General features: G+C 49.8%; 1 protein-coding gene across 2 annotated transcripts; it reads right to left on the bottom strand.

The window, feature by feature from the left end:
* Positions 1-4306: 4306 nt before the first annotated feature.
* Positions 4307-10485, bottom strand: LOC123080953 (U-box domain-containing protein 4). 2 transcript variants are annotated; one of them, XM_044503904.1, is made up of 5 exons: positions 10258-10485; positions 8506-8780; positions 6967-7080; positions 4787-6838; positions 4307-4695 (listed from the first exon to the last, which is right to left on the bottom strand). In XM_044503904.1, the coding sequence occupies exons 2-5, from the start codon at positions 8773-8775 to the stop codon at positions 4636-4638; spliced, it is 2496 nt and encodes an 831-aa protein (XP_044359839.1). In that variant the 5' UTR covers positions 8776-8780; positions 10258-10485; the 3' UTR covers positions 4307-4635. The 2 variants fall into 2 exon arrangements, with proteins under 2 accessions (XP_044359839.1, XP_044359838.1); XM_044503903.1 differs by lacking the exon at positions 10258-10485 and having other exon boundaries at positions 8506-8811.
* Between the last annotated feature and the right edge of the window lie 4169 nt (positions 10486-14654).

Here is a 14654-nt window from a genome sequence, read left to right as displayed (position 1 = left end):
TTTGGCACTTGCACGTCATCTCATCTCATCTCAAAAAAAAAATCTCATCCAACTCGTTTGCCTCAAAGAAAAAAAAATCTCATCCAACTCGTATCTTCCATAACGATCGTGGCGAGAAATGGCAACCTCGGCGGCGGAGGGGCGGTTCTCATCGCTCCCCGACGATCTGCTCCACACGGTCTACGCCAGGCTCGCCGGCCCAGTCGACCGCGTCCGCTTCGCCGCCGTGTGCGCGTCGTGGCGGGCCGTCGTCGCATCGACGCACCCGCCACGTCTCCCATGGCTGATCCTCGACCCGAGCGGCCGGGACAAGGAGAAGCACGTGTACGGCCTCGCGGACAGTGTCGTTCTGCCACGCTTCACGTTCCCCACCGACGCCGTCGGCGGCCGGTTCGTCGGCGGCCACGGCGGTGGCTGGGCTGCCTTCTTGGATGATGAACAGTTACGGATCGTCAACCTTTTCTCCGGTGCCGAGGTGGCGCTCTCTCCGACGCAGAGGACGCGGTGCGCCCGTGACCCGTTTGTTCCGCAAAAGGTAATATTCTCCGAGCCGCCCACCTTGAGCGGCTGCATCCTCGCCGCCATCACCGATAAGTACGGAGTTGCGATCCGCGGGCTTGCTCGCTCGGAGCGTGCGTGGAGGTCGCGGTCGCGGTTTACTACAAGGGAGGTCATGGATATTGCCTTCTGCAATGGTGATCTTTATTGCATCATGTCATGTACCAAGCAAATCGTCAAGTTCGAGGTCGGCTTGGACGAATGCGGCTTTGCGGTGTTCAAAAGTGATCCCCAATGTCTGGTTATACACAACCAGTGGGACATGGATCGGCTTTACCTGGGAGCAGAGGGCGATCCAGACGCGCACGCCATCTACATTGTCGAGCTACGTGGCAAGCTTGCGATGGTGGTGAGGAGGACCGGCGGGCCACGGCTGTGCTCGCGCAACGTCAGCGGTCCCTTTTTCTTAGTTTTCGAGCTGGTTGATGCCGACATCAACAGAGCGACTCCACATTGCTGGTACAAGTGGAAAGGAGTGACGAGCCTGGGCGACCAAGCCTTGTTCTTGGGCCCGACGTGTTCCAAGGCGATGCACTTATTATCGACTTCCGAGTATGGTGGTCCGCGGAGAAACCACATCTACTACTCACACCGTCGATGCTACACACGAAAAGAACGTTTGCCTGACGACACCAAGGAGTTCTTGACGAGCAGCAACATCGACGGTACCCATGTGTACTTCAAGGAAGATGAACGCATTGACGACGACGTGGAGGGGATCACGTCGGTAGGGTACTACGTGGTGAGTGGTGCTCAAGCTCATCCTCCCATGTGGGTTTTGCATCCTGATGTTTAGCCAAGTTTCTCATAATTTGTCGTCTCGTGCTCTTGGTTTCCTCCTTCAACGATTATGTTATGATGACGAGGAATGTGTCCCTCATCACATGCAGCAAAAGGTTTTAGGTTGACCACTTTGCGCAACTCCTCGAGATACTTCTCGTGCTAGTTTTTCCGCTGTAAATTTTTTTTTTCATCACGTGTGTAATGAAAAGTCAAGATTCAGGTGGCTAATTAAGATCATGAAAAGACTCTTGAAAACAAGATGTACTCCCTCCTTGCGAATGATTTGGTACTAGATGCTGATAACCTTTTCTATAAGCTTGGTCAAAGTTTACAAATTTTGACTTTGGACAAACTTATATGCACCATAATTTGGCAACTAGGGGTTCACTTTTATTTGCGTCCACATTATGTTTATCGGTTTTATTTTCAGTATTGTTCACACAAGTCGTGCTACTCTCTTGGATCAGAGACTCGCGATTTGAACGCGACAAAAGTTGGAGGTCCTCGAGCAAAGTCCTGAGGGATGCTGACTTTGGCGACCGACGCCTGCAACATGTTAGGATGAATAAATTCAGTCCTCTTGCTAACATATCATATGAACTCTCGCAAGACTTGGTTCCATTTAAGACATAACTCGAAGGGCACTGCCAGGCGCCGGTGCGCCGGCCGAAATTTCGGCCGGTCAGCTGCCTAGCGTCCCGATCGAGCGCGTATTAAGGGCCTTGATTAGCGCACAGGCTAGGCACGTCATCTCCTCCCTTCTCACACACGCTTTGAGAAAAAAAAGGATGGCCGCGGCGCTCGCCGGCCGCCTCACGCTTGCCGTATGCAGCTTCGTCGCCGGCTGCGTAGATCCGCCGCGGGCCAGACGCAGCTCCGCACTCACCCCACCCCTCCCTCCGTCCCCATGGATGAGCTCGCAGGGTATACCTCCCTCAGTTGCTGGTTGCAGCAAAAACGCCCGCCGGTCGTAGCAAACGCCAAGAACGGTTGCAGCAAAAAAAGTCATCGTCGTTTTCTGTCGCAGCAACTCGGCTCGCCGGTTCCAGCAAATTCGAGCCCATCGCAGCTTGCGGTGCTGCCGCTTGCAGCTCGTCGTGCCGGTTGTAGCAAAACACGACACTGGATGTAGCAGGACGTGATGCTGATTGTAGCAAAATCCGCGACGCCATTTTGCATGATGAAGCAAATCGTGAAGCCGGTTGTAGCAGTGTGGGGGCTGTTGGTAGCAAAACGACGCTGGATGTAGCAAGCTATGACATCGATTGTAGGAAAACACTATGATGTTGTTTGCGCGATGAAGCAAAATGGAGTGCCGGTTGTAGCAGTGCGGGAAGCCAGTTGTAGCACTTTGTGATGTGGTTTGTAGCATGTAGCAAAAACCAGGGCGTGGGGTGCCACGGATAAAGCGTCAGCCCGTCCTCGCCGCTCGCAGTCACCAAGCTCGCCCGTCGTGGCGGTAGCTCCTCCTAAACATCGGACACCTTGCAGCTACTCAGAGCATCTTCAACAGCCGCCCAACACGCGGCGCGCTAAAAATCAGAATACAGCGCTGGGTGAGCCAGCTTTTGCGCGCGCCGGTGCGCTGGCTCCAGCGGCCGCCGCAAAATAAAACACGCCCGAGCCGCTCCAGCAGGGGCGCTATATATCTTTTTTTCCTTGACGCCTACTATATTTCAGCAATTTGGTCCGAATGTGAGATAGTTCGTCACATAGCCTGGTTCTACTAAGAACTATTGCTCGTTGATGATGTCTTGCGGGAAGCATTGGCGCCACAGAGCCATGGCTTCCTCGTCCATCTTGGCCAGGCTGAGACGGCGCTCCCGCCTCCGGTTCTTGCGACGATCCTTGTCGGTGATAAGCTGCGGGGAAGGTGCCAACTCCTGTGCCCGCTCCCGCGTCGCCACGTCCGTGAAGTTCATGTCCCAACGGGACCGCCGGAGGCGCCACGCCGCAGCGTCGTACGCGCGGGTGCCCTCCTGGGTGGTGTCGAAGGTTCCGAGGCCGAGGCGCACGTCGCCTGACCGAATCTCGGCGAAGTAGGTGCCGGACGGACGCACGCGGATGCCGCGGTAACCCGAAGCTCCCCGGCAGCGAGGCGGCATGATGGTGCGGTGGTGGCGTGTCGGCGGTGAGGAGAGAAAGCGATAGAGGGAGCGACGAGAGAGCAGCAGAGGGCGCTGCAATTTTATAGGCGCGCCGGACGCGGTGCGCCAAATCTAGCGCGAGAGATGCCGCTTTTTCCCGCGCGTGCACAATCGTTTCCCGTGCGCGCTAGTTTCCCGCCTCCGCTGAAGCGCGCGAAAACGTACCGCGCGCGCTAAGATGCTAGTTTACCCCGCGCGTGCGTCTTTTGGCGCGGATGTTGAAGATGCTCTCAAGTCCATGGCGTCTGTGCGTGCTGTGACTAGTTGGGGGAAGAAGAAGGATGGCGTTCAGGGATCGAGCGAGTTTTTTCCAGGAAGCTCGTTCTTTAGGAGGAAGAAAGAAATGAATGGAGGACAACGATCCACGTGTAGTCCATGGGGCCACCAGCACGTCCTCTCCAAAAAAGAAAAAAAGATTGCGACCCGTAGGCAGCCACCAAACCGTAGGATTAGTGCTAATCCTATGACGCGCGCTCGGCCGGCCGGGATGTAGACGCGAAACGTTTTCATTGTTGTCAATTCTGCACTGGCAGTATACACCCCCTTCACTGTATAGCACGCATGATCCCTACAGACTAACTTTTTTCCGCAGACAAGAACGAAACCAAGTTACGCACAAACAAAGTGCACGGAAATATATATATATATATATATATATATATATATATATATATATATATATATATATATATATGCAGCACAAGACAGAAGGCGTGGCCGACGCAAAACAAAACAAATCAAACCTGACCTTCGCAATCACAACATCAGGCACATCACACATCTGTCTCTCGAAAGATGCGGCAAAAACATGCGGGCAATAATAGATCAGCAATCCTGAGTCAACTTGCAACAATCAGCTAACAGCATGTACAAAAACAACAAAGTCATCTTCGGTCAAATAGATGCCGACGAACGACAAACTGTACAAACCAACAAAATACACCATCCCAACAACAACAATGACGACAACCAACGCCCGCACTCATCCCACACCCGACGGTAAGTACCATGAGACGGATGATGAGCACAATCTCTCTCAATCTGACTATAAACAAACAGTACACAGCACCAGCCGGTCAACAAATTTAACCGCCATTCGGGGGAAATGCTTCATGTACACTACAAAATTATGATGCTAACATCATCATCATCTCCTCGCCGAGTTCCCATGTCTTTGGCTGCGGAAATAGCTGAGAAGAGCCTGCGCCTGCACCCAGTAAATTCCATTTCTTAGCAAAAGAAAAAAAAAATTCCTTCCAGTTCTAGATAAATTTTGTAATAGGAAGTTAGTGGCAAACCTTTTCTCTTGCCCGAGGTGTTCCTGACTGTGACAGCGCGACTAGAGGAGGTACGGCACCCTCTTGGAGAACTATGCTGCAGAACCTATTGCTGTTTGTGCATAGCTGAAGCAACGCCGCGGCAGCGTTTTCTTTCCCCCGTGCCGAACCCAACTCGACGACTTCGACGAGGGCTGGGATACCACGGGCCTGCCCGATTGCGGTCCTCCCTTCTGGTATCGTGGCAAGGTTTGCCAAGACGGCTACGGCTTTGTCCACCATGCCAGCAGCAGGATCCATAAGCTCAACTAGGTACTTCACAGCATCAGCTTGCACGATGCGACCCTTGTTCTCATGGAGTATCGACAGATTGAACAATGCGGTGGCTGCATCTTTCTTCCCTCGCGGGGTCCCGTTTCCCAGCAAGTCCACAAGAGGCTTGACGGCACCAGACCGTCCAATCCTCACCTTGTTCTCTTCGATAACCGACAGACTGAACAGAGTAGCCGCTGAATTCTCTTTAGCTTCAGGGTTCCCTGTTTCCAGGACATGGATGAGAGGATCAACAGCATCTGCACTCGCAATGGCAATCTTATTGTTGTCATTGATTGACAAATTGAGGAGGGCCGTCACTGCATTTTCTTGGATTTTGGCATCTGTTGAATGAAGGAGACCAACCAGCAAGTTTATAGCCCCACAATTTGCAATGACAATCCTGTTCTCCATGTTGTGCTTAGCTAGAAGGCGGATCTCTGATGTTGCTGATCTCTGAGCTTCTATGGAATCGCTTCTCAAATCATCAATTAGCTTGCGTACCTGATTCTCAATGGCAGAAAGATCACCTCGGGCATCCATGGACGAGGGAGATGTTATTCTAGGGAATCCCCTGTCAGATGGTTGCCGCCGAACAAATTGCCCTCTCATGCGGAGATCACCCAATCTTGGGAGCATTACATTTTCCCTTTGAGGGGCGGAAGAGACAGAAGGCCCACCGTCAGCAACTTCTCCAGATGCATCACTACTGTAATTTGTCCTATCACCTGGAACTCGTACCATCCCATTGGCGTCGTCACATTCCCCATCAAGCTGACCGCTATTAGGAAGACTCCCATTAACAGAAGAGCTGCCTACATGGTCCTGTGAATCACCGTTCAAAAGAGATGCTTGAAATGCTTCATCCGTCGATTGTTCTGAGGTTTGTACATTGGAACCAGCATGTCTTTCTTCCAAACTAGATTCTCTTGCTTCAGAACTCGCAAGAGATAGCCTTGAAATATCTGGTGCAGAGCCATTTGCATAATCTGAAGACTGATTGGTGGATGCCTCATGGCCAGGACGATTCACAAGTGCATCAGAGTTCTGGTGGACCGCACTGTGGGAAGGAGATGCTCTATTCAGGCTTTTCATATACAGGTCAGCTTCTGGTGACCCAGGAATATTACCCCTACCAGCACTAGGATGTAGAGGGCTGTTGCCTGTGGCGCTCAAATCCTGAAGGGAGGAGGCTGCTGACGGAAAGTTCAACTTCAAGGATTTCACAGGATCAGGTAGCTTAATATCATGGGACTCACACCAGTTGGATATCAAAGCTTTCACAGTATAGTTAGGAATTAAATTAGAATGAGCAAGTCTTTGGCGTGTCTTCGGGCAGATAGTAAAACCTTCATCGAGCCACAACTTGATATAAACCCGCTCATAGGTCTGACCAGATGCTAAAATAACAGGATCAGACATCAGCTCCAGGGATAGTGGGCAACAGAAATCAGCAGGAATGGGTACCCCGTTGATGTTAAGCAACTGTGTTTCCCTGAGAAGGCGCTCGTGCATATAGTTGACCATTGGAATCATCTCCTCAGCAAGCTCGAGTTCTTTACGGTTCTCACTTCGCATTGCCCTTGTTCTCAGATTCTCGAGGGAAACAGCTTCCATGTATAATTCAAGGTTAGTTGACAGACTTAATGAACTTGATACTATCGACAGATTCTCGGGACTTTGTGTGTCATTCCCATTTAGCTTCGTTGCGACCTCCCTCGCCAAATCAAACATGTGCTCATAATTGATGTCCTGGAGTTTCTACAAGAAATCAAAAATCACAGATGACAAACATGAGCTGGATGCACAAGAGACATCAATGTAACAGATAGTAATAAAGCAATAACTAGCTATATATCAGATAAAGTCTAGAGTGGATTTTCCATTACCTGAATACAAATGCAAGCACATCCAGTCAGAGAAGGTAATAAAGAATTAGCAAGCTGGCACAATTGAAGGGAGCATCCCTGAATATCCGAGATCACTGATTCAATTTGCCAAACCTGTTTAATGTAAATAAAACATACTGAATCAGAAAAGCAAAATTTGGTGAGCAGCATTAGCTATATGACTTTTATGGCATTCATCAACCTGTGTTACCTAAAGAGATATATTTTCTGATAAGACAAAGAAACGGTACCAAACAGAACTAGCTTAAAACTACCATGAAGAACAAAAGGGCTCAAATTATTAGCATTGACTTCAAGGCTTAAGGGACATCTAGTGGCAAAAACGACAAGTACTGGACCACAACAGAAAATTGAGCGACTAACGAAACAAATGGGACGAGGTAACACCAGAAGAGTCAGAACACATAAGTCAAAGAAAATGCGTGCAAGTACCTCCATAAGCGGCATATAATTTAGTACAGTTGTGTTGTTTATTTTGGGCTTATACGCTATTTCGCTTAAAGAATACCGCCTACTGGAAAATCACGACAGGAGTTACTAAAAAAAGTCAAATACTGCTGGTTAATCCTCTCAGTGAAGTTTAGCTAACATATTTGCTTGGATTGTTTACCAAGGACAATGATCAATGCCCCAGCAACCTTTGAAGGTTATTTTACACAAGAATGAGATGTTTATTCAGCATAGGAACTGACCCAGCACAGTTAAGGTCAGTCTACAAGTGAACCTAACAAAAAATGCTTTAGTTAAGGTTCAACCTGGGCAAGGGTTCGAACTCTGAGATAGAGAATAGGACACTGAAACTAAGTTGAATGATTGAATTACTAACTGGTTGAGAAAAATAGTTACACGATAGTCATTTATATAGGCAGCTGACTTGATCCATAAGCCGGATCATAGTACGAACTCTTTACAGAACCATAACTCTTCCTAACTTAATAGGGATTTTCCTAGCCTAATAGGCCTGGCTGTATCCAACACAATTACCTACATTAAGACTCTTTCTATCACTAAGCATGTGTTAGCCTATGACTATACAAATGTGTAGTTGTGCACACATAAGGCTGCTATTGAACATTTAGGCTGAGCCCAAACTGTTCACACTGCTTGTTTGCTACATCACTGCTGGGCACAGGGCAGACTACTTATATGCAGTTTCAACAGAGAAAATTTCAATTATCAAGACCCCTGAGCTATACACTGTGGCATCCATCAGATTTTGCACTGCATTTTAATCAATGGAAACTGGGGGACATGTTATTTTGTTGATGCAAATGTCAGCCAGCAAAAAAGAAGTTTAAATTAAATGGCCACAGTGGAGCAACGCAGGACACTGGTCACCAGCAAATGCATGTTAAAGGAAAGATTCTGCAAAATAACAGGCACCACCTAAACAAAGCAGTGCAAGGTGGATAGACCGATTGATTTACTTCAATTAACTTAATTATGAGGCATCATATATGAAACGGTAGTGTGGATAAATGAAATGTGGAAATATAAATTTGTCTCAGATGTACGTACAAAGTATATTTTGCTGGTCGTTTGGTGCCAGTTCCCAATAAGCCCTGAAGCTTCGTTTATAGCAGTGTCAAGCTCCCTTAACACCTCATTGAGTTGCTCTTCAGGAGACTTGCATATATCTTCTATGAGAGGGCTCACAATGCTTGATATATCGCATACATTTTGGCAGTAGTTCTGAATAGGCTTGGGCCTTGCAGTAGAGCCATCAGAAGTCAAGGCACTAAGGTGCGAGATACTATCAAGCAGAGTCCTCGGTGAGAAATCTTCCATCAACCCTGTGAAAAGATCCATATATTTAGAAGTAAGAATTCATAACTCACGAATACCAAAATCCATCCATATATGTTGGTGAATATGCAGTAGCTGAGTGTTGTTGCTTTATGAAGCATTAGAGCTTCCCATAGAAACAAAACATTACGTGCATACGAGTGCTGATTCTAACTACCTGATTAGCTAGGCTAAAACAAGAAACACAAGCTATGTATTGGCCCATTTTCTCCTGCGCTTTGATTTATCATTTTAATCTATGTATCTTGATTGGAGATTACAACAATGGCAGTTTACTGTAGAGTGGGTGCAATCATGACGCAAGGGCGTGCGTTATTTGGTTGAGTATCGCATGCCATGGTCAAGGAATGTTAAAAGCACCAACAAGTCAACAGAGAATGAGCAAGTAGTGCAAATAGTGAGAAGTACACAATGAAGATTTCCGGAATCTCTGGTTCAGTGCAGTGACCTACCTTCCCCTTTAGTATTGCTCAACCCAAGTACAAACATTAATTACCGTCTAGCGTGCAGTATTAAGGGTACCAGCGTATAGCCTAATAACACATGGCATCCAGACGATAGTAGCGCTGAAACGTGTAATTAAATGCAGTCCATAAACACGACAAAAAAATAAGTAGGGAGGTGGGGGTAGCCACTCAATTGCGCGGGAACATGAGCTGGTTGCCGGTTCAATTAAGAATGTAATCGTCTAAACTACGCCATCAAACGCAGACACACACCAGCGCAGCACGCGTTACATGAGACCATGTTCCTACTTCACAGTGCACTAAGGAGCAGCAAACTCTCGCCCGCACAGCAATGAAGGAATCTAGAACTGTGGCGGCCATCTCCGGCCCAAACTGACAAAAGGGGTACATTACATCAATGCAACAAAAACTAGGTAGGGAGCTGGGGGGGTAGCTACTCGACTGCGCGGGAACGCGAGCCGGTCGTCCATTTCAAATTAATCATCTGAGCCGTGCCATCAAACACAGAGCCGCCAGCAGAGCGCGGCATCTCGCACGAAAGAGATGTCACCACTAGAAGTGGCGCGCTCTCGAAGCCGGCGGTGAATGCAGGCGCCCACTGCGTCTAGAACTGTAACGATTATCGTGCCGAAATCATGACAGAAAGGGGCGCATCCATGACCTCGAGCTACAAAGACCAACCAGGGGCGGATCTGGAGCAGGAAGTGCCAGGCGACCAAGGCCCCGGCACTGCTTAGCTGAGGCGCAGGGGGCACGGGAGCCGATCCCGCGAAGCACTTGCCTGGAAGCAGAGAAGCAACCGAACCGCCGCCACGCCCTAGGCGGGCCACCACAATCATCCGTCCATCCGTACATACATGGCGTCGGGGCAAGTATAGCTACCCTAGACCTAGAGGCAGGCAGGCGCCGGTCCTCTCGCAGCCCGCCGTAGGATCGAGCAGCCCCGCCACGAGGAGGCCAAACAAAAGGGGGGCCGGGAAGCGGCGGCGGTGTTTACCTGGACGACGGGGGGCCGGGGGCGGATCGCCTCCGACGACGAAGGGGGCCGCGGCGCCGAGACGGTGGCGGATCTCGAGGGGGCAGGGGCGCCCGCTGGTGCGAGAGGCGGGGTCGCTTGGGGGCGTCGGCGGTGGCTGGCGCCGGGGTGCGGCGGGGGCGGCGGGGAGGGGAGATTTGCGCCGGCCGCGTTGGTCTGGTCTGGTCTGGGGCGGGTTGGTGGGTCAGCAGCAGCAGCGTGAGGGAGGAATGGTGGAGGTTTGGGGGGTGTGGACGCGAAATCGCACGCCCTTTGACCGTTTCACCCGTGGACCTCGCCCGTCCCACGTCTTATTATTTTCTTCTTCCTTCCTTTCCTTCCAGTCCACCTGGAGTTTCTTCTTCTCCTTTCCTTTTCTATTTATTTAGGAAGACAAATATTTAGGAACGAAGGGAGTAGCAGGTTGGTTGTACACTTGTACTTTGGTTTCAATTCAATTTGGTCATTTTTGCACTTAAGAAAACCTTCAAGTACAATCAAACATATGTACCGAGCCGTTCTCGCTCTTTGGCCGCTGATCTCCAGCCTCGCGGTGTCGTCGGAGAAGCCACGGCTGCCAACAGCCCCTCGTCGACTGGCCCGCCACGACGTTCGGACGTATCTCTTTTTGTTATCTGTCTTTCAAGAATGTTGGAGATGAGATGACGCAAGAGGTGGAGTGAAACACATGCATGCGTCGCGCTTCTCGGTCTTGTGTAAAACCACTTTTGCACAAGCACTCTAGTGCCAGCCGAAAAATACAACCGAATCAGTACCCCGTGACTGTTAGGGCGACACATTTTGCAAAACATACACGATGACCGTATTTTGGAGGGTTTCTAAGCAGTGATCAGAGTGAACCAAGCTCATGTAATGTACATTTATGTTACTCTCCCATCATATTATCTAGCTTGGTGGAACTGAGAAAACGTGAGAAAGGGGATGTTTGGAGTAATGTCACGCGCTCCACCCTCTTTTGCTATAGTCCCAATAGGTTGTTATTTTCAATAATGCCATTAAAGTGAAAAGGGTAATTCCTCACAATTGTCATGTGTGTTCTTTTTAGCCATCTTGCAAATGATATTTAAAAACCCCTGACAATTCCTAGGGAAAAAACCCTGACAAAAATACAATGGACACATGCATCACAAAACTTGAGCAACTGTAAGCAAGAATTCCTCCTCTTTATTATCCTCTCGAACAACACAATAAAACCCGCAAAAAGGAAAAGAAAAACAACATAAACAACAAACAAGACTCCATCAAAACCATCACTTTTGATTTCTTTACAAAAACGCCCAAATGGGCATTATATTATATTTGAGCAATATTAAGAAACGCTAAGTAGAATGGCGCAGGACAGCTATAACACACATTGCAAAGATGCCCGGAACAAAAATGAATACAGAAGTTCACACAGAGCACCACCTTGAACCTCTTTGTCTTCTTCACCGCACTTTCTCCTACCATCTCCACTGCGGCAACAGCAAAAGGAAAAACATAAGATCAACATGCATGCCCAAGGCGTCGCCAGCACAATCTTTGAAATCTATAAGAGTGACCCGTCAGAAAGGGAGTCTCGAATATATGAGAAAGAGCATCAACACAGGGGGTCTCCTCGTGTACTACAGGCCACCCTCACCATCGTCGTCATACGAAGAGGAGAAGGTGGAGCACAGACAACCTTGGTGGAGAGGAATGGAGCGCCATCCCTCGCCAACACAGCTTCACGAACCTTACACACTGATGTCGGCCGCGGGCAAAACCTCCACTGGTGTTTGACACACCACAGGAAGAGGGTCCGCGCGAAAAAATGACCTTATTTGAACTCCAATGAGAAGATGTCTCACCGCCCCGGAACAAACACAAAATCTAACCCGAAAACAAACGTAAGCCCTCCAGCCGACGGGATATAAATTATAAGGGACCGTCTATTCTTCAATTTCACTTGCATCAGTCACTTCAATCCAGAGGCGTTAGATCTTCATCCAACGGTTGGAACCAGATCAAGCACTGTTCATCTTTTACCTCTCCCTTTTTCTACCTCGTGCAACCGCCAACCAACCCAGGGCTAACCGCTTGCGTACGCCCCTCCTGCCGGCGACTAGTTTCGCCTTGCGGCCCCGCCATCCCCTCTACCTCCCCCCACCGCTGTGCTGGCCACCGCCCCGGCCATCCCTCTAAGCCCCACCCCGATGAACAATTCCGACGACCCCCCACACCCCTGCAACCCTACTCTCGCTTCCGCCGGCTATCGCCGGCGACTAGTTTCGCCTTGCGGCCCCGCCATCCCCTCTACCTCCCCCCACCGCCGTGCTGGCCACCGCCCCGGCCATCCCTCTAAGCCCCACCCCGATGAACAATTCCGACGACCCCCCACACCCCTGCAACCCTACTCTCGCTTCCGCCGGCTATCCTAGGAAAAACCTGACATCCTAGGAAAAAACCCTGACAAAAGTACAATGTACACATACATCGCAAACTTGAGCAACGGTAAGCAAGAATTCCACCTCTTTATTTTCCTCTTGAATAACACCATAAACCCCACAAAAAAGAAAAGAACAACATCATAAACAACAACCAAGACCCCATCAAAACCATCACTTTTGATTTCTTTACAAAAAACACCCAAAATGGGCATTATATTATATTTGAGCAAGATTAAGAAACGCTAAGTAGAATGGCGCAGGACAGCTATAACACACGTTGCAAAGATGCCCGGAACAAAAATGAATAGAGAAGTTCACATACAGCACCACCTTCAAGTTGGGGATCGTAGCAGAAATTTAAAATTTTCTACGCATCACCAAGATCAATCTATGGAGTCATCTAGCAACGAGAGAGAGGAGCGCATCTACATACCCTTGTAGATCGCGAGCGGAAGCGTTCAAGTGAACGGGGTTGATGGAGTCGTACTCGTCGTGATCCAAATCACCGATGACCGAGCGCCGAACGGACGGCACCTCCGCGTTCAACACACGTACGGTTGGGGAAGACGTCTCCTCCTTCTTGATCCAGCAAGGGGGAGGGAGAGGTTGATGGAGATCCAGCAGCACGACGGCGTGGTGGTGGAAGCAGCGGGGATCTCGGCAGGGCTTCGCCAAGCTCGGCGAGAGGGAGGCGCCAGGGGCTTGGGTGCGGCTGCCCTCCCTCCCCCCTCTTTATATAGGGCCCCTGGGGGGCGCCGGCCCTAGGAGATCCAATCTCCAAGGGGGGGCGGCGGCCAAGGGGGTGGCTTGCCCCCCAAGCCAAGTGGGGCGCCCCCCACCCCTAGGGTTTCCAACCCTAGGCGCAGGGGGAGGCCCAAGGGGGGCGCACCAGCCCACCAGAGGCTGGTTCCCCTCCCACTTCAGCCCATGGGCCCCTCCGGGATAGGTGGCTCCACCCGGTGGACCCCCCGGGACCCTTCCGGTGGTCCCGGTACAATACCGGTGACCCCCGAAACTTTCCCGGTGGCCGAAACTGGACTTCCTATATACAATTCTTCACCTCCGGACCATTCCGGAACTCCTCGTGACGTCCGGGGTCTCATCCGGGACTCCGAACAACTTTCATATTTCCGCATACTAATATCTCTACAACCCTAGCGTCACCGAACCTTAAGTGTGTAGACCCTACGGGTTCGGGAGACATGCAGACATGACCGAGATGACTCTCCGGTCAATAACCAACAGCGGGATCTGGATACCCATGTTGGCTCCCACATGTTCCACGATGATCTCATCGGATGAACCACGATGTCGAGGATTCAATCAATCCCGTATACAATTCCCTTTGTCAATCGGTACGTTACTTGCCCGAGATTCGATCGTCGGTATCCCAATACCTTGTTCAATCTCGTTACCGGCAAGTCACTTTACTCGTACCATAATGCATGATCCCGTGACCAAACACTTGGTCACATTGAGCTCATTATGATGATGCATTACCGAGTGGGCCCAGAGATACCTCTCCGTCATACGGAGTGACAAATCCCAGTCTCGATTCGTGCCAACCCAACAGACACTTTCGGAGATACCCGTAGTGCACCTTTATAGCCACCCAGTTACGTTGTGACGTTTGGCACACCCAAAGCACTCCTATGGTATCCGGGAGTTGCACAATCTCATGGTCTAAGGAAATGATACTTGACATTTGGAAAAGCTCTAGCAAACGAACTACACGATCTTGTGCTATGCTTAGGATTGGGTCTTGTCCATCACATCATTCTCCTAATGATGTGATCCCGTTATCAATGACATCCAATGTCCATAGTCAGGAAACCATGACTATCTGTTGATCAACGAAGCTAGTCAACTAGAGGCTCACTAGGGACATGTTGTGGTCTATGTATTCACACATGTATTACGATTTCCGGATAACACAATTATAGCATGAAC

Source organism: Triticum aestivum, chromosome 3D (assembly GCF_018294505.1).
Source record: "Triticum aestivum cultivar Chinese Spring chromosome 3D, IWGSC CS RefSeq v2.1, whole genome shotgun sequence".
Classification (NCBI taxonomy): Eukaryota; Viridiplantae; Streptophyta; class Magnoliopsida; order Poales; family Poaceae; genus Triticum; species Triticum aestivum.
The sequence above is the reverse complement of the archived record's forward strand: the minus strand, read 5'-3'. Positions and strand labels throughout refer to the sequence as shown.